The sequence below is a fragment of the Ursus arctos genome, unplaced genomic scaffold, assembly GCF_023065955.2.
Source record: "Ursus arctos isolate Adak ecotype North America unplaced genomic scaffold, UrsArc2.0 scaffold_2, whole genome shotgun sequence".
Lineage (NCBI taxonomy): Eukaryota > Metazoa > Chordata > Mammalia > Carnivora > Ursidae > Ursus > Ursus arctos.
The window spans coordinates 56222490-56243123 of NW_026622874.1; the positions used below are offsets into that span (position 1 = coordinate 56222490).

General features: G+C 40.0%; 2 protein-coding genes across 2 annotated transcripts in view; one reads left to right on the top strand and one right to left on the bottom strand.

Annotated features, from left to right (window-relative positions):
• The window catches only part of TAF1A (TATA-box binding protein associated factor, RNA polymerase I subunit A), a 29377-nt gene extending 17576 nt beyond the window's left edge, over positions 1 to 11801 (bottom strand). Inside the window, exons 1-4 of the mRNA XM_026517290.4 lie at positions 11696 to 11801; positions 10374 to 10496; positions 8227 to 8396; positions 2936 to 3049 (exon numbers count right to left, since the gene is read on the bottom strand). Coding sequence (XP_026373075.2) covers positions 2936 to 3049; positions 8227 to 8396; positions 10374 to 10494 — 405 coding nt within the window. The 5' untranslated portion in view covers positions 10495 to 10496; positions 11696 to 11801. The remainder of the gene's footprint in view (positions 1 to 2935; positions 3050 to 8226; positions 8397 to 10373; positions 10497 to 11695) is intronic.
• A 93-nt stretch (positions 11802 to 11894) lies between these two features.
• Positions 11895 to 20634, top strand: part of MIA3 (MIA SH3 domain ER export factor 3) — a 79100-nt gene continuing 70360 nt past the window's right edge. Inside the window, exon 1 of the mRNA XM_057315412.1 lies at positions 11895 to 12022. The gene's annotated coding sequence lies outside the window, so the exon portion shown is untranslated. The remainder of the gene's footprint in view (positions 12023 to 20634) is intronic.

A 20634-nucleotide genomic window follows, 5' to 3' on the forward strand; every position in this document is an offset into this window, starting at 1 on the left:
TAACTTTATTTAGAGATATTGAAAAAAATTAAAAAGCAAAGCATTTTAAAACTTTATTGAAAAAGGACTCTTTCAGTCAAATATATACCACAGAAAGGGAGCTATCTAACATTCTGGAAACATCTCAATGTTTTTGGATGAGGCTTAAATAAAAAAAAAGAAAATCTGGAGAGGAAGTTCCACCTACACATTAGGAATATTAACACATTTTTATGAATGGAATGAGAGTTAATATTACTAAAATGTCCATACTACCCAAAGCCATCTATAAAGTCAATGTAATCCTGTCAACATTCCAGTGGCATTTTTCACAAAAATAGAAAAAAAAAATCCTAAAATTTGTATGGAACCACAAAAGACCCCAAATAGCCAAAGCAATCCTGAGAAAGAACAAAGCTGGAGACATCACATTTCCTGATGCAAACTATATTATAAAGCTATAGTAATTAAAGCAATACGGTGCTTGCATAAAAACAGACACGAGACCAATGGAACGGAATCAAAAGCCCAGAAATAAAACCACAAATATAGGGCCAACTAACATTTGACAAGGAAGCTAAGAATACTGAAGAGAGAAAAAAGACAGTCTCTTCAATAAAAGGTGCTGGGAAAATCAGATATTCTCAAAATAATGGAATTGGTTCTCTATCTTATACTACTCACAAAAACTAACTCAAAATGAATTAAAGACTTAAATGTTAAGACATGAAACCATAAATCTCCAAGAAGAAAACATAGGAAAAAAGGTCCTTGACATCGGTCTTGGCAATGATTTTTTTTTTTTTAAGATTTTATTTATTTATTTGACAGACACAGTGAGAGAGGGAACACAAGCAAGAGGAGTGTGAGAGGGAGAAGCAGGCTTCCCGTTGAGGGAGCCCGATGTAGGGCTTGATCCCAGGACCCTGGGATCATGACCCAAGCCAAAGGCAGACGCTTAATGGCTGAGCCACCCAGGCGCCCCTTGGCAATGATTTTTTTTGGATATGACACCATAAGCACAAGCAACAAAAGCAAAAATCAACAAATGGTATTATATTAACCTAAAAGGCTTCTGTACAGCAAGAAAAACTATCAACAAAATGAAAAGGTAGTCTATGGAATGGGAGAAAATATCTGCAAGTCATATATCTGATATGGGTTTAATGTCCAAAATAAATACGAAATTCATACAATTCCATAACAAAAAACCCCAGGAGTGCCTGGCTGGCTTGGTCAGTGAAGCATGTGACTCTTGATCTCAGTGTTGTGAGTTCAAGTTCCACGACGGATGTAGAGTTAATAAGTAAAACTTAAAAAAAAATACATATATATATATATCACATTCAATTACAAAAATGGGCAGAGGACTTGAATAGACATTTCTCCAAAGACACACAATTGGCCAACAAGTACATAAAAAGGTGTTCAACATCATTAGCCATTAGGGAAATGTAAATCAAAACCAGAATGAGTTATCATCTCACATTTATCAGAATGGCTATTTTTTTTTTTTAAGATTTTATTTATTTGACACAGAGACAGCCAGTGAGAGAATGACAAGCAGGGGGAGTGGGAGAGGAAGAAGCAGGCTCCCAGCAGAGGAGCCTGATGTGAGGCTCGATCCCAAAACGCCAGGATCACGCCCTGAGCCGAAGGCAGACGCTTAACGACTGAGCCACCCAGGCGCCCCAGAATGGCTATTATTAAAACAAGAGATAACAAATGCTGGCTAAGATGTGGAGAAAATGGAACCCATGTACCCTACTGATGAGAATATAAATATAGCCACTATGGAAAACAGGACAGAGGTTTCTCAGAAAAACTAAAAGCAGAACTACATACGATCCAGCAATTCCACTTCTGGGTCTATATCCAAAGGAAATGAAATCACTATCTTAGAGATTTCTGTTCTCCCACATTCACTGCAGCATTATTCACAATAGCCAAGACATGGAAACAGCTACGTGTCCATCTACTGGAGGAATACATAAAATGTCATCTATGTCTCCATAAACACATATACACAATGGAGTACTATTCAATAATAAAAAAAAAAAAAAAAAAAGAAGGAAATCCTGCCATTTGGTTAACATGTGGTGGATGGACTCTGAGGGCATTATGTTAAGTGAAATAAGTCAGAAAAAGACAAATATTGTATGATCTCACCACTTACACGTGGAATCTAAAACCATCAAACTCAGAGAGAGTAGAATGGTGGCTGAGGGGTGCAGGAAATGGGGATGTAGGTCAAAGGGGACAAACTTTCAGTGAGAAGATGTATAAATTCCAGGGATCTGATGTACGAGATGGTAACCATAATCAGTAACACTGGATTGAATACTTGAAAAGTTGCTATGACAGCAGAGCTTTAACGTTCTCACCACAGCAACAACAAAGTGGTACTATGTGAGGGGACAGATGTGTTAACTAACCTTACGTGGTAAACATTTCATAATAAATACACGGATCAAATCATCACACTGTATGCCTTAAACTCACACAATGTTATATGTTGATTATTATCTCAATAAGGCTGGGGAAAAAAACCCGTTTTCACATATTCAAATTCCCAATTTGTTTTAGTTCTTTCCTTTTTCTAAAAGCACCAATTCCTACAGAATGACTTAAGCAAATGGCTGAAATGACTTAAGCAAAAATGTTAGAATTTGGCCCATCATCATAATGAAGCACAAGGGCCATCACTCAAGGACTGGTTTTGGCGGCCAGAGACATACAAAGAGAAGGTATTTTCTCTCAGAGAACAAGGTAGGTAGCAGGAAATGGAGAAGCAAATGGTTTTCACAAGATGACTTCCTTTCAGCCTCTTTTATCTATCCAAGTGTCCTACTCTTTTCCATACTTTTTACATGATTACCTACCTTACTACTGAGACAAACAATTTCTTTAAAAAATGAACACTGCAAATGTAAATTCACAAAACCTGCATTCTCACCTTTAAGTAATTCATGACACCAATATTTTTCATCCTGTCAGCAAAGGTATTGAACGTCTCCACACTGCTTTTGGGATGATAAAATAGAATTTCACTTCCGAGCTTCCAAATAATCTGTCAAAACAGAAATTACTAATAAATATGTAAAATCCTTGCCTTAACAAATTTTAAGAATGCTATTTTTTTTCTGCTTACCACCTGTAATTCATTTTCCTAGGTACCACTACTGCCAATATTTTGCTGTTTCTCATTTCACCCAGTAAAACTAAATATCGTATCTTATGCGATAAAGTTTTTTTCCATCCATTAAATTAAAATACCAGACGCCTATACTAGTGCCATTTTAAAGTTTGTAGTCTAAAGAAGGTAGGAAGTTAAGATCCATATTGAAGAGAGAATTTTTAATTAGAATACGGGCAAGTATATTAAAGTCAGAAAACTTGGATTTCTATCAGCACTGGCTTCTTCACTGCTCTTGGTCTCATCTTTATTATCTACAAAATGACAGCAATGGACTAGATGTTTCCTGAGATCCACCAAACTCGATAACTCTGGACTATATTTAATCTATATTTAGAACTCCAACTTAAAATTTGTCATCAGTTACAGTCAAATTTTAATAAAATATATTTTCTCCCAGAGCACCAAAACTTTGGTGACAGAACCTGGAGCCCTTCTTTTTCATGGGACTGAATCTATTTCTCTCAACCCAATTTAAAGTATTTCTTTTTTTTTTTTTTTGTTAAGATTTTATTTATTTATTTGACAGCGATAGAGACAGCCAGCAAGAGAGGGAACACAAGCAGGGGGAGTGGGAGAGGAAGAAGCAGGCTCGCAGCGGAGGAGCCTGATGTGGGGCTCGATCCCAGAACGCCGGGATCACGCCCTGAGCCGAAAGCAGATGCTTAAGGACTGAGTCACCCAGGCGCCCCTAAAGTATTTCATTTTTTAAAAAAAGATTTTGTTTATTTATTTATTTGACACAGAGAGAGAGAGAGTTCATGCCCAAGCAAGGGGGAGGGGCAGAGGGAGAATGTGGGGCTGGATCCCAGGACTTTGGGATCATGACCTGAGCCAAAGGCAGACGCTTAACCGAGTCACCCAGGTGCCCCTAAAGTATTTCATTATTGACCTCAAAGTAAATTTAAGAGAATTTTAAATCAATTCTTTCTGTGAACATACACATTAGTTGTTTGGTATGATCCTAAAACTTACCTTCCCAACTCAGAAAGAGAGATCAAGATTTCCTTTGTAGAACAACCAAACTATAGCATTTTGGAACTTAAAAATTGTAGATTATCTATCACAGTTGTTCTTAAACCTAGTTGTACATCAGAATTACCTAGGACACCTGTTTAAAATATTCTAGGGATGCAGACTCTGATTCAGTAAGGGGTGGAGCATAAGAATCTGTATTTTCTTTTTTAAGATTTTATTTATTCATTTGAGAGAGAGAGAGACAAAGCACGAGCAGTGGAGGAGGCAGAGGGAGAAGCAGACTCCCCACTGAGCAGCGAGCCCGATGCAAGGCTCGATCCCAGGACCCTGGGATCATGACCTGAGCCGAAGGCAGATGCTTAACCAACTGAGCCACCCAGGTGCCCCAAGAATCTGTATTTTCAACAAAAGCCCTAGCTAATTCAAAAAATGGTAGACAGGGGCACCTGGGTGGCTCAGTTGGTTAAGTGGCTGACTTCGGCTTAGGTCGTGATCGGGTGGCTTAGGTCGTGATCAGGGTGGCTCAGGTCGTGAGCAGGGTCATGGGATGGAGACCCCTGTTGGGTTCCGCACTCAGCAGGGAGTCAGCTTCTCCCTCTCCCTTCGCCCCTCCCCTCATTCGTGCTCTGTCCCTCTTTCTCTCTCTCAAATAAATAAAATCTTAAAAAAGAAAAGAGGCAGACAAGTATCTGAAAACCAATGATTCAAATCCTTCATTTTATAACACAAATTTTGAAGAGAAAGAACATATAACTTGTCCCGTGTTTTATAGATGCAAATAGCTTTGTCCATAAACTAAATTTTCAACCAATAGTTAAATTTTCTTTGCTCAGATTTTTTTTTTGGCTCTACTAAATATCTAAATGGTACAATGCTCACTGTATTGTAAAAGCTACTTGAAATATTCATGTGAAGTTATTCATGGATAAACTGTATTTTACTGAACAAATTTAAAAATACATGTCAGGCCCTGTTCTAGATCCCTCCCCTCATGGAATTTACATTCTATTGTAGAGAGACAGACAAGAACCAAGAAACAGAATAATTAAATTGCAAGTATCGTGGGCAAAGAATGGAGCAGGCGAAGAGGATCAGAAGTGACAGCTGGAAAGTGCAGGGGGCCGGTATGGAGTTGCAATTTTAAATAGTCACAAGAAGCCTCACTGAAAATGAGACTTGACAGATAACAGATAACCATAGTGATATCTGAAGACAGACCTTTCCAAGTAAGGCAAAGGCAATCAGGCAAAAGTACACATGACCCGTTCAAGCAAGAACAAGGAGCTAGTGAGTTTGGAGGACAAAACAAAACAAATATCTGAGTAACAGGAAATGAGGTTAGAGAGGTCATAGGGGGAAAGGGAGTGAGCGGATCAAAGAGAACCTGCAGGCAATCATAAGGACGCTGGCTGTTACTCTGCGTGAAATGGGAAGTCATTATACTCTGCAGCACAGAAGTGATACGATCTGACTTGTGTTTTAAAGGGATCACGTTGCATCATTAGTCACTGGGGAAATACGAATCAAAACCACAATGAGATACCACTCCACAACCACTAGGACAGCTATAATCAGAAAGACAGACGATAACAAAAGTTGGCAAGGATGGGGAGAAATCGGAACCCTCACGGATTGCTGGTGGGAATGTGAAACGGTGCAGCCACTTTGGAAAACAGTCTGGTAGTTCCTCAAGAGGTGAAACACAGTTACCATGTGACCCAGGCCTCCACTCCTAGGTACACACCCAAGAGAAATTTCAACAAACATCCATAACAAAAACACGTACATGAATGTGCATAGCAGTATTATTCATAGTGCAAATGACCCAAATGTCTAACTGATGAAGTGATACATAAAATGTGATGAAATATTACTTTGCAATAAAAAGGAATGAAGTACTGGGGCGCCTGGTGGCTCAGTCAGTTGAGCCTCTGACCCTGGATTTCAGCTCAGGGTATGATCTCAGGGTCATGAGACTGAGCCCTGCATTGGGCTCTGTGCTTAGCGCGGAGTCCGCTTGTCCCTCTTCTGCCCCCCTCTGCCCCTCCCCCTGCATGCGCACGCACTCTCTCCCGCTCTAGGAAATAAATTAAAAAAAAAAAAAAGGAATGAAGTACTAATATATACTGCAATAAGGCTAAACGTGAAAACATTATGTTCAGGGGAAAGATGTCAGGCACAAAGATCATATACTATGAAATTCACTTATATGGAATATCCAGAATAGAAAGTAGATCCGTGGTCGCCAGGGGCTGGGGAGTGGGGTAAGGAGGGGTGGAATGGCAAGTGACTGCAAGCAGACACAGGGTTGTTTTGGGGCTGGGGGAGCAAAACTGTTTGAAATTTAGACTGTGGTAATGGCTGCACATCTCTGTGAATCTGTGAAAAATATTGAATTGTACAATTTAAATGTGTGAACTGTATGGTGCGTGAATTATAAAACTTTTTTTTTTTTTAAGATTTTATTTATTTATTTGACGAGATAGAGACAGCCAGCGAGAGAGGCAACACAAGCAGGGGGAGTGGGAGAGGAAGAAGCAGGCTCCCAGTGAAGAAGCCTGACATGGGGCTCAATCCCAGAACTACGGGATCACGCCCTGAGCCAAAGGCAGATGCTTAATGACTGAGCCACCCAGGCGCCCCTTAAAACTATTTTTTTAAAAAGATCACCCTGGTCCCTTTGTTGAAAAGAGACTAGGGATTGCAGGAGGACAAGCCGTCGTCTAAGTCAGGGGACAGTGGCTTGGATCAACGTGCAGCAATGCAGGTGGTGAGAAGTATTCAGACTGAATTTTTTTTTTTTAAGATTGTATTTATTTGACAGAGAGATAGCGCACATAAGCAGGGGGAGCAGCAGGCAGAGGGAAAGGAACAAGCAGACTCCCCGACGAGCGGGGAGCCCCATGTGTGGCTCAATCCCAGGCCCCTGCGATCATGACATGAGCCGAAGTCAGACGCTTAACCAACTGAACAAGCCAGGCATCCCTCGGACTGAATTTCTAATGTAGAGCCAAAAGGACTTTTTGATGGTTTGGATATGGGGTATGAAAGAAAGGGAACTTCAGAATCTGGCTCCAGCGACTGGATACATAAAATAACCATCACTGGAGATGAGGAAAATTAGGTTTGATGGTGAAGATCAGAAGACCCATTTTAGATATGTTAGTGTAACAGGACTGTTAGATATCCAAGCGGTGACGTGGAATAAACAGCTGGATACAGGAACGCGGATGTGAAGTGATGTCAGCGCCAAGATATACAAATGGGAATCGTCCATCATAGAGACTAAATTTAAGGCCATGAAACTGAATGAGCTCATCAGGAGTGAGTTCAGATAAAGAAGAGGACTAAGAATTGAGTTCCGGGGAACTCCCAAGTCAAAAGGCCAGGAAGAAGAGGAGCCTTCACAGAAGGAGGCTGAGGAAGGCCAGTGAGGCCAGAGAAAACCGAGACTGTTCTAGTGTCCTAGAGGCCAGATGAAGACAGTTTATCACACAGGAGGGAGTGATCTACTGTCTTAAAGCCTGCTGACAGAGCAAGTTATATGAGCACTGAGAACTGGGCACTATTGACCTTGACAAAGTAATCTGGAAGAAATGGTGATGCTGGTGGTCGGGGGAGCCTAACTGGAGAGGGTTTAGAGAGAACAAGTATACACATTCTTTCAAGGAGTTTTGCTGAAAGCAGAAGTGGAAAACTGGGGCACACCTGGGGAGGAAGTGGGGGTCAAGAGATGATTTTAAGATGGAAGAAATAACATGTCTGTAGGACAGGAAACATCCCTACAGAGTGGGGAAAATAATGACACAGGGAAGAAGGAAGAATATATGAAGGAAGGAATGAATAGTGGGGAATCCAAGAATTCAGACTATTTTGAGTTTCCTTTAAAATCCTAATAAGTAAAAAGAAGTGCGAGAAACAACATCCCAATACAAACTCTCCACCCAAAACTACTTTTAGTAGCTTTTAGAAAAATCAATTTGAGATCTTGCAAAAGCTCTTCAGGGGGCACTCCACAGGCAGAAACGCTCCGGTACCTGCGATGTTCACCAGCGGACTCACAGGCCACTTACCTCGGGTGCCGCCTGCCTCTTGTGGCTGTCCGAATCTTCCAAGATCTGGAAGTAACTGTGCATGTAGTCGGCAGCTTGCTGCCACTGGTGCTTCAGCAGCGCTTCTTGGATAAAACCCAAACAAGCACTTGTTGTCTGAGCAAAATCCTTCTCCTTTTTCCCTCCAGTTTCTACAGATTAAAGAGAAGAGTCTTTACCCACAGTGATGCCAAGTCAAGTTTAAAAAACTGATTTCTGACAAGCCATTGTTTTCGGGTTTTTTTTACAGAGTTCTTTCCCTTGTTATTTCCAGTAATTTTTTTTTTCAAAGATTTATTTGACAGAGAGAGAGAGCGCGCGCACGCACGCGCGCACACACACACCCAAGCAGGGGGAGTGGCAGGCAGAAGGAGGCTCCCTGCTGAGCAAGGAGCCTGATGTGGGGCTCCATCCCAGGACCCTGGGATCATGACCTGACCTGAAGGCAGACACTTAACCTGAGCCATCCAGGCACCCTCAACAAATAGTTTTTGAGCACCATTTTGAGCCAAATACTATTCTAGGTACTCAACATATAGTTTCAATCCAGATTAATCCAGTTTTAATCCAGATCCCCTGCCTTCAAAGTTTTTATTCTAGGGGGCATATCCTTCAGAACCCTGAAAGAAATCTACTAGAATTTTTTTAAAAAAGGCAATTGCTAGGCAATTTTGTTTTCCTATTATGGTTATTTATTACTACAATGTCAATATTACCTGAAATTATTTTCTCATTGCAGACGTGAAGTATTTTGGGCTTAACAGGCTATCCATAACTTAGGAAACATTTCTAAGCATGTAAATTCTTGTCTTAAACCTACCTGCTTTCAGACAGACTCAAGCACTCTACAGAACACCGATGACAGAAACATGCTCAAGTATGTCTTAACTAGCAAGAACTTTAGTTACTAGTTACCTGCAATGGAGGGAAATAGCACTCCCTCTGAAGTGCCATCCATTCAAACCTTGTTTAAACCATGTGCATTTATTAGCAAAAATAAAATGAAAGGAAAGAAACTTATTTTTCCAATACCTGCTATGCATGAGGTTCTGTGCTAGGCACTTTACATATATTATCTCATTTTTAAAATTGTATTTCAGTTATTGGATGTATAAGCCTTGAGATCCGAAAGACGTGGGTTTAACTCCTGATACCAACACTTAGAGTTTAACTTCTTTGAAATTCATTTCCCTCATCTCTAAACTGCCCATCACATGGATCTGAGCATTAATTTCCCAAGATAACTAAATGAGATAATATTTAGACTGAAAGATAAAGAAATAGGAGCAAGTTCTAGGAGCTAAAGAATCTCAATCAAGGGGGAAGATGGCTAGGCTAAGAGAGATCTATTTGAAGGCATTAAGTGTCAGTTTTAATACATTCCCCCAGAACTACACCATCCAACATGCCCATATACAGATAACCACTTCTTTTATATATTCTTACAAGAAATATATCCCACAGAAACTCTTGCTTATATGTACATTTATATGGGGGAAAATATTATTTTTTTGAAACCCATTATAGATCAATTCTATTAGGAATAATTTCAATGCAATTCAACAGAAATTTTTTTCTTTTTTTTTTTTTTAAGATTATATTTATTTATTTAACAGAGAGAAACAGCCAGCGAGAGAGGGAACACAAACAGGAGGAGTGGAAGAGGAAGAAGCAGGCTCCCAGCAGAGGAGCCCGATGTGGGGCTTGATCCCAGAACGCTGGGATCACGCCCTGAGCCGAAGGCAGTCGCTTAACGACTGAGCCACCCAGGCGCTCCTCAACAGAAATTTCTTAAAAACACTTCCTACATATGTACTCCTCAATGGCCAAATTTTCTTCATCTATGTATCTCTAATATTTAGCCAATGCTAGGCATATAAGTACCTAGTAAGTATTGCTAGAGAAAAAAAAAGTATATCTACCATGATACAGACTGTTATTAGTTCAAAGGAAAAGTAGAAAAAAAGAACTATTCTTTTTATGATTTTTTTGCTTACAGCCTCAAAGACCCTCGTATAGTCCCATCTTGAAAACTGAATAAACCAGCTTGGTTATTCACTTTGTATCCATATTGAGTCTTATCATCTCCTTGCATTAAAGATAAAATGGCTATGTGTTATTTTACTTACCCACAGTCCCTATATGCTTTTGGAGCCAAGGAAAAGACATTCCTGTACCAGAGAATACACATGATTCCTCCTTGTCATCCTCTGTCTTGGACCTTATCAATTCTTCACTGAAATCACTCATACCTGTTCCAAATTGAGAATATCAGTTACTTTCTGTACATCTTATTTCACAGCCTTCTTAGTTATACAGAAAAACTGCCATCTTTTTATCATTTGATCAGTGAAATTAATTCTACCAGGTACCTCCTTTAAAGTTAAGAAATAAAATTATGTCAGCAACAGCCAAAATAATATGATCCGTTCAAAAAAATTTTTAATCTTTACTCCTATGTTACAAGAACATACAAAGATAGATAAGATACTGCTCCTTAATTTAAAAACACACACACAACTCAAGTCTAGAGGAAGAAATAGCAAAATGACATATAATAATAAAACAATACAAGCACGATACTAGGAGTAGTAGTTAATACATATAGGTCCTTTCCTATACAACAAGCATATAAATTATCTCATTTAATCCTTATAAAAATCCTGAGGAAAGTACTATTATTTTCTTCCATTTTCATGTTGAAAAAAACTGAGGGGCTTAATTAAATTATATAACCTGACCCAACATCATAAGAAAGATGAAGACAATATTCTAGGAACTAGAATATCAAACTCTTTGGCATGAATAGAGTCTTGGGTCCGCGTCGAGGAGGGGGTCGCAAGACAAAACCAATGACGGGAAAAGAATCTAGGAGAGCCATACACCCAGCTAAGTGTGGACTTAATCCTCAAGTTGCTCAGGGCTCCTGTCCCTCTTTCCCTAATAATCCAACTGATTTTTAGGTCCTGCTGATACTACCTGCCGGAATTTCTCCGATTTTCCCTCTTCTCCGCAGTCCTACACCATTACCCTAGTTTAGGACATCTTCAAACTGTGTCTCCATCACTAAATTAGCTTTCCAACTAGTTATCCCGCCTCAAATTCTGCTCCTCCATATTACAGCCGGAGTACACCCTTTAAAATCACATTCTGTGGTTTAGGAGCATGGGTTTGAAGTAACACCTAAATTTGCATCCGACGCACAAGTACTTTAACGAGCCCTTACAAGAAGAAGCTCTCCCTTCCCAAATTCTCAAAAACTAAGTTGGTGCCGGTCAGTTGCCACGGTAACCACCATAGCTTCTTCACCCCTTCCGCCTCGTTCTCAGAAATAAAGGTTTCAGAACATCAGGAGAAAATATCAGCAGAACATGGGTGAATCCTAGCACAGTCCTTCCGGTTCTACTTTGAACGGTGGCAATGACTGATGAACAGATAAAGCGGCACTTACCTGCCTAACGCCCAATCTTTCCTGCAGCTATAAATGCAGCCTCTCAACTGGGGAACAGCGTGAGCAAGCGGCACCGGAAGCGGAGTTAGAGACGGCTTCGTGTGAACATGCGCAAAGCCCGCCTGCTCTTTCAGGCGGCACGCAGACGCGGCTCCGCCCCTAACTCCTCCTTCCGCGGCGGAGGCGTCGCCATCCATGCTCGACCCGGAAGCGACCGCGGGCCGCTGCCCTCCCTTTGGGTTGGTCCTGATCTTACGCCTTAGTCTGTCCCAGTGGGAAAATGCGAGACTTTAAATGCAACTGGAGACTGAGAAGAGGCTGGTTGAGGTGAGCGGTCAAAAAAGCAGAATGTCACTTTACCCTAATAATGCAGTGTACCGGGACCTTAAAATTTGTGCTTGGCTCAAGGGCGCACGGCGCCAGCCTCAGAGGCGTGGCTAGTGGTCCTGATCAAGATAAATCAGCTTAACCTCTGAATTGCTTCCTGGAAATCTTTTTTTCTCTTTGATTAAAGTTTTAGCTTTGAATTTAAGGGATTTGACACACACCCACCCCGCCCCACCCCCCAAAAAATGTGGGCAAGAATGTCTTTTTCCCTCGCAACGGAGATGGCTCTGGGGACACATCTGGGGTCACTTTTCATGAGGAACACTGATGAACTTACACGGAAGAGGGGTCAAAAGTAAGATGGTTAAATGTGAAATGAGGGAAAGTTCAGGAGTTCTGGGGAAGATGCCCCTGAAGAAGCAGAGACTCATGGGAACACAGTATGTATCTCCACATTTTGGAGGTTTGGTCTGTTAAAGAAGGGTCAGACCATTTTTCCATTGGGTCAGAGAAAAGAACTAGAACTAAGGAGTAAAAGTTAAAAGGAGGTAGCTTTAAAGTCATTACAAAGATTTTGTTCATACCTAAGGCTGCACGAATAATGGCATAGGCTCCACAAGAATCTTTGGGTTTTCCCTACGCTGAAAGTGAACCATTTGAACAGAATCAGAGTATTGTGGAATTGATTAAAGGACGTAGTAAGAATTTCTACAGGAATTCCTTTTTTTTTTTTTTAAGATTTTATTTATTTATTTGACAGGGACAGCCAGCAGAGAGGGAACACAAGCAGGGGGAGTGGGAGAGGACGAAGCAGGCTCCTAGCGGACGAGCCTGATGGGGGCTCGATCCCAGAACGCTGGGATCACGCCCTGAGCCGAAGGCAGACGCTTAACGACTGCGCCACCCAGGCGCCCCTCTACAGGAATTCCTTAAAATGCCTGAAAAACTTGATTCTGCGTTTTCCTCATGAACACCATGCAGTAGCTATGAGCTTGCAAGAAAGCTCCAGGGGCGCCTGGCTGGCTCAGCTGGTGGAGCGTTTGACTCTTGATCTCAGGGTGGTGAGTTTGAGCCCCACAGTGGGATGGCTGTTCCTTGTCACCCATTTCCCTCACTCAAGCCTGTGCTCTACAGCAAGGCTGATCTAAATGATGATGTGGTCCAGCAAGGCACACAAACGAAATAACATGGCCATCATCTTCTAGTCTAGAGGCTTGATGTGGCTACATTTCTTCCTTTGCCATGAGCTTGTTGACCTTGAAAGTAAAACAGCTTATTATTTTAACCAGCAAAATGTGTTTATTCAGGAATAGCAGAAGAATTGCAATTTGGAACAAGAGCTATAGCAAAAGCCATAGGCAAGTCCAGAGAACAAAGGAGAGGACCACTCTTCTATATAGCAAAGGGGAGAGTTCGGAGGAGCTGTTATAAACAACAACAACAACAAAAACATTGGACTAAACTGGGGCTTTGAAGTGTAGTAGCTTTTCATTGGCTGAGTTGTGACGGTTTTTCATTTACTGGGGCTTACTGGGCAAGGAGAAAATCATCCTTTTTCCTACTGGGATAGTGAAAGGGTTTCTTCCTATTGGGAATGCAAGATCATCTCTTCCTGTTGGATCTGCAAAGGGTTGCAATGAGTGGTAGGGCCTGAGAGCTCCCCTTTCTGGGCTCCCAGCTCCATCTAAAAGAGGTTTCCTTTCTTGAATTTCACAGGGTATAATTTCACTCAAACCAACCCGGAACTGATTTTGTAAAGCTACAAATCTACGCTCTCACAAAAATAGAGAAAAATTTTTTATTTACCTTAACATTCTCAGACAACTTGAGGTAACTGTAGAAAAAAGAAAGTTAAGGGGCGCCTGGGTAGCACAGTCATTAAGCGTCTGCTTTCGGCTCAGGGCGTGATCCCAGCGATCTGGGTTCAAGCCCCACATCAGGCTCCTCCGCTGCTTCTTCCTCTCCCACTCCCCCTGCTTGTGTTCCCTCTCTCGCAGGCTGTCTCGCTGTCAAATGAATGAAAACAAAACAAAACAAAAAAAGAAAGTTAAGGATGAATCTTTTTTTTAAAGATGTATTTATTTTAGAGAGAGAGCGGGAGTGTGCACGTGAGGGGGGAGCAGAGGGAGAGGAAGAGAGAGACTCTCAAGCAGATTCCCTGCTGATAGCAGATCCCAATGCAGGGCTCTACAGTCCCACAACTCTGAGATCATGACCTGAGCCAAAATCAAGAGTCGAACACTTAACTGATTCAGCCACCCAGGCACTCCAGGAATTAATCTTTATATGCTCTACCTACCCGTACCCTTTCCCATAGTACAATTCTGGTAGAAAATGTGGTGGGTGAAAGCAGTAAAATGAAAACAACTGTACTATATCTCATCCAATAGCATAAACAAGATTAAAAAAAGAAATAACGTGACAAAAAATGCAAACATAAAGCATGCAGAAGGCTCTAGACTCCAATCTAGAGGAAAACATATTCTTTTTTTTTATTTAAAGATTTTTGTTTATTTATTAAAAAGAGAGAGAGCCCAGAGGGAGAGTGAGAGGGAGAAGCAGACTCCCCACTGAGCAGAGCCCGACTTGGGGCTTGATCCCAGGACTCTGAGATCATGACCTGAGCCGAAAACACTTAACCGACTGAGCCACCCAGGCACCCCTAGAAGAAAACATATTCTAAGAAACAAAAAGATGTCCTTACAATTACATTGTGCTAAAGAGCAACTTAATATAATAGTAACATTTTTTATTATTTAGAGAATATTGTTTCCATGAACCCTTCAGTGATTCCCATGAACACTTTATCTTATTCCCTGCAATCTAATAAAGAACAAGCTTTAGACAACCAAACAGTTGGAAAGACATCATCATAAATAGTCTATACTATATCACAGCTGATAATTGAACCAGATAAAAAAGGAGTGTAGCAAAAATGAAAACATAAAACAAAGACAGCTTACATAGTAATATAGAGAAAAATATTATCTAACTACAAACTCCCTAAAATACATAGACCAGGATCCCACCCCAGGCTTAGAATTGAGGAAAAAAACAAAAACAAAAAAACCAAAAAAGTATGTCATCAAAGGCATGGCTTCATTTTTTTGCCCATTTGATGCCCTGAGATACTCAAAGAAGTTCAAGTAATCTTACTGGAGAGAAAGGCCACATGAAGAAAGAGTTCCTGAAGGATGAAATACCACATGGAGAGAGGCCACATGAAGCCAACAGTCTGCATCTTAGTTCCATACATATGAGGCAGCCTTTCCCAGGCCTTGAGACCCAGATCAGTCAGCTGCTGAATGCAACTGCATGAGTGAGTCTAGTTGACAACACATGAAGGAGGACTGAGCTATTCTCACCAAACTCTGCAAATTCCTGACTCACAAAATGCGAGCAATGAAATGGTGGTTGTTTTAAGCCACTGAATTCTGGAGTATGTTATGCACCAAGAGATATCCGAAACACTGATATGATCATTTGCATCTTCCATCTTTCTTTTCTTCCTCAGTCTAGTTAGAGATTACCAATTTATTTATGCTGTGATCAGAAAACAAACTTTGTCAGATGTCAATATTGTAAAAATTGTTGAGACTTATTTTATCCCTCCAATATGATCTGTCTCGGTAAATGTTCCATGGGCAGTGAAAAAGCATGTGTTCTGCCATTGTTCAGCATTGTATATTCTATCAATGTCAATGAGGTTAAGGTAGTTGATGGTTTTGTTCAGATCTTCTATATCGTCACTGACTTCTCATACAGTGCCACTATCAGTTACTGAGATAGGGGAGTTAAAATTGCATACACTGGATTCATGTCTTCCTTTAGTTTTGTCAGTTTTTTCTTTACATATTTTGAAGTTTTGATATTGAGCACATTAACGTTGATGGCTCTTATGTCTTCTTGATAAAATAACCATTTTATCATTATGAAAAATTGTCTTTGTCTCTGATAGCTCTTCTTATCCTTAAATGAAATTTCTTATATTAATACTGTCACTGCAGCTTTCTTAGCTTACTGTTTCTTTGTTCCATGTTTTTCCGCCTTTCTGCTTTCAACTTACCTGTGTGTTTTTTAATGTGATTCCCTTGTAGACAGTAATTAGTTGGATCTTGTTGTTTTTAATGCAATGTAGCAATCTCCATCTTTTAATTGGTATGTTTTATCCACTTATATTAATTGTAATAATTTATATTGTTGAATTTAAGTCTATCATTTTGATATTTGTTTCCAATTTGTCCCATTAGTTTTGTGTTCCTCTGCTCTTTTCTTCACTTACTGCCGATTTTTTTGATAAATCAAATACTTTAGTATTCCATTTGAATTCCTCTGTTGGCTTTTAACTATATCTTTTTGCATTATTGTTTTAGCAATATTTTTAGGAATTATGATATGCATTCTTAAATTATCAATCTACTTGGAACTAAAATTGTGATACTTCACATAAAATAAAGGAGCCTTACTTTGTGCAGTTCTATTTACCACCACCCTTAAGTCCTTTGTGTTTTGTTCTGTTACATCTACATTCATTATAATTTTTGCTTTAAACAGTCATATGTACTTTAAAGAAATTAAGAGAAGAAACATATATTTTGCCTTTTATATTTACCTATGTTTGCTATTTTCAGTGCTTTCATTTCTTCTAATAGATTATCTTCAAATAGCTGCCAGAAATTCTTCCCATTCCTGCCTGCATATACATGTTGCTTCTCCCATTACGAGGTAGAATCTAGAGGTACCTGGGTGGTACAGTCGGTTAAACATCCAACTCTTGGTTTCGGCTCAGGTCATGATCTCAGGGTCGTGAGATTAAGGCCTGCATTGGGCTCTCTCCCTCTCTCTCTGCCCCTCCCCCCGCAATGCTCGCTCTCTCTCTCTCTTTCTCTCTCTCCCTCAAACAAGTAAATCTTTTTAAAAAATACATACTTAAGAAAAAAAGAGGTAGAGTCTAGGTGCACCTGGGTGGCTCAGTTAATTGTCTGACTCTTGATTTCAGCTTAGGTCATTATCTCAGTGTTGTGAGAGGGAGTCCTGCATTGGGCTCCACACTGGGTGTGGAGTCTGCTTAAGATTCTCTCTTCCTGGGGCGCCTGGGTGGCGCAGTCTTTAAGCATCTGCCTTCGGCTCAGGGCGTGATCCCGGTGTTCTGGGATCGAGTCCCACGTCCGGCTTCTCCGCTGGGAGCCTGCTTCTTCCTCTCCCACTCCCCCTGCTTGTGTTCCCTCTCTCACTGGCTCTCTCTGTCAAATAAATAAAATTAAAGAAAAAAAAAAAAAGATTCTCTCTTCCTCTCCTGTTCCTCCCCCCTCCCTCTCTTAAAAAAAAAAAAAAAAGAGCTGGAGTCTATTTCTCCATCCCTTGAATCTGGGTGGGTCTTTTGACTTGCTTTGATGAACTAAATATGCCAAAAGTGATGTCATGCCAGTTCTAGATACAGACCTTAAGAAGCCTTGCATTTTCTTTTTTTTTTTTTTTTAAGATTTTATTTATTTATTCGACAGAGATAGAGACAGCCAGTGAGAGAGGGAACACAAGCAGGGGGAGTGGGAGAGGAAGAAGCAGGCTCACAGCGGAAGAGCCCGATGTGGGGCTTGATCCTAGATCGCCGGGATCACGCCCTGAGCCGAAGGCAGATGCCCAACTGCTGTGCCACGCAGGTGCCCCAGAAGCCTTGCATTTTCTACTTTTATCTTCTAGAAATCCAGGCAGCAAGTAAATAAGTTTGGGCTAGATTACTGAATAACAAAAAACATTTAGAAAGAAAAAGACCTATCCCAGCCATTTGAGCCACCACATTTGAGTCTCCAGACATGCGAATGAAACTATTTTGGAAGCTTCAGCCCTAGCCAACTTCCCATCCGAATGCAGCCACATGAGTGACCTAAGCCAATAACACCCATATCTGAAGAATGACCCAGTTAAGTCTAGCTAAGGCACAGAATAGGGAGAAATAATAAATGATTATCATTTTAAACCACTAAATACACAGTAAAGGAAATTAAAACATTACATATCTCAGTTTCCATCAGGTATGTCATCATCTTTAATCCTGAAGAAAAATTTTTAGCATTGCTTATGGTACAGGTCTATTGCTGTTGAATTTTGTTTTCATTTACCTAAATATGTCTGTTGTGCCTTCAGTTTTAAAGGATATTTTTTTCTGGATATAAAATTCTGAATTGGCAATTTTTGTCTTCTAGTACTTTAAGCCCTTCCATTGTCTTTTGATCTCCCTCTCTCTCTCTCTTTAAAGTAAACTCTACCCCCAATGTCGGGCTCAAACTCATAGCCCTGAGATCGAGTCACATGCTCTACCAACTGAGCCAGCCAGGCACCTTTCTTTTGATCTCTAGTTTCTGATGAGAAGTCAGCTACCATTTTTATCATTTTTGCTCACGTGTAATATATCACTTTTCTCTGGCTGCCTTCAGGACTTTTCTTCCCTGTTTGTTTTTCAGTTTGACTATACTGTATCTAAGTATGCATTTTGTTTTTGTTCTCTATATTCTCCTTGATATTCACTGAATTTCCTACATGTATACATTTTTTTCACTGAATTATTTTCAGCCATTATTGCCTCAAGTATTTTCTTTACATGCAATTATCCCTCTGCTCTCCTTCTGAGATTCTAATTATATGTATATTAGTTCGCTTGATGTTGATAGGTTACTGAGTCTTTGTTCATTTTTTTCTTTTGATCTTTAAACCAGATGATTTCTACTAATCTGTCTTCCAACTAACTTTTTGTTTTTACAGTATTCAATCTGCTGATAAGCCCATTTAGTGAATTTTTCCATTTTAATTACTGTATTTCTCAGTTCTCGAAATTTTTTTTTCTTTAAAATTTTCAGTTATATGCTGACAACCTTATCTGTTCATTCATTACAACTATATCTTCCTTTAAGTCCTTGAAAATATTTATGAATGTTATTTAATTTTTTTTCCTAATCCCCAAATCTGGGTCATCTCACATAAATTTTTTATACACTACTTCTCTCTTATGGTTCATATTTTCCTATCTCTTTGTACATTTGATAATAAATAATTGTATGTTAGATAATTGTAGATAATACATTACAGGGAGCCTGGATTATGTTGTCTTCCTTTAAAGGGTATTACATCTGTGCACCACACAAATTAATTACTGGTGGGTCGTTTTGTTATGTTAGCCTTGGTACAATTATTAGCAGCATGTGTCCATTTTGGTTTTATACTTGGCCCTAGCATGTGCCTCTTACTTTTTTGCATGGTTCTCTCTTAGGGCTTGATTCTGGATTCTCAATTAAATGCCCAAAGTATTAGTGAAGTTGCTGCTCTTGGGTTGGGCTGGAAAGCCAATGTCTCCTAGCACTGCAGGATTTTTAGCATCACTTTTCAGCCTTCCTCCGGCAGCAGGCAAACTTGTCTGGCACATTTGTGTCCCTCCACCCCAACACACATATATGGCATGCATGCATGCACACACACACACACACACACACACACACACCACAGCTCAGGTGTTCTAACCCACAAAATTACAGCCATTTCAGTAACTTCGACCTCTGATAACTTTATCCTCATCTCAGGAAGACCACTACTTTACTTGAGTTTCACCTCCCTAATTACGTGTGTTTTGTTCTCAAGTATGACAGTCATGTGCTGCTTATTTATCAATGCCTGAAAATATTTGCTCTAAGTAGTTTGTCTAGTTTTATACTCTTTTGTGGCGGAAAGGCAAGTCTAATGCAAGTTACTCTATCTGATTCAAAGTAAAAATACTACATTCCTTATATCCTTGTCCATCATAGTGATAGATACCCACTTAGGCCAAATTACATGGAAACCTTGTATTGTAATGTCTCACAGATTGAACAACAATTTCATTGTTGATGGAGTCCAAAATCAACTTAAAAAGTACATTTCAAAATAGGTCTCTGAAAAATAAACTGGCCAAAACTTGCAAGGCAATCAGACTGAACTGACCATATATTTTACTCATAGCTTTGAGTATGAGATCTGCACTTGATTATAATTGAGTAAATGAGATCAGCCATCATGAAGATGATATACGTTGATTACAATTACTATCCTAATACATCTACATGCAGCATCTCAACCTACATTCCCCTACGTTTTAATTAAGAAACATGTTTATAGGGCACCTAGGTAGCTCAGCTGGTTAAGTGTTTTGGTTTTGGCTCTTGGTTTTGGCTCAGGTCATGATCTCACATCCTGGGATTGAGCCCCTGAGTCAGGCTTCACACTCACTGGGGAGTCTGCTTCCCCTCTCTCTTTCTCCCTCTGCCCCTCCCCCCAGTTCATGCACTCTCTCTCTCTCAAAAATAACTAAATACAGTCTTAAAAAGAAGAAGAAAAATACCATGTTCTTTCATTAAGAAAAAACCTTCTACACATCCATTCCAAATAATTCAAAATGTGCGCATGATTTGATTATTAACACAAAGAAAAAACAGTATAATTTATTCAGATCTAAATTTAAGAGAAGACAGTGTAGAAGAGGGAACAAATGTGAGAAGGTGGAAATAGAACAATATACAACCCTTCTTGGAAGAAGAAAAATACAAATTCATAAATGTGAGATGTCCATTGAGGTGGTGTTAGCTGTA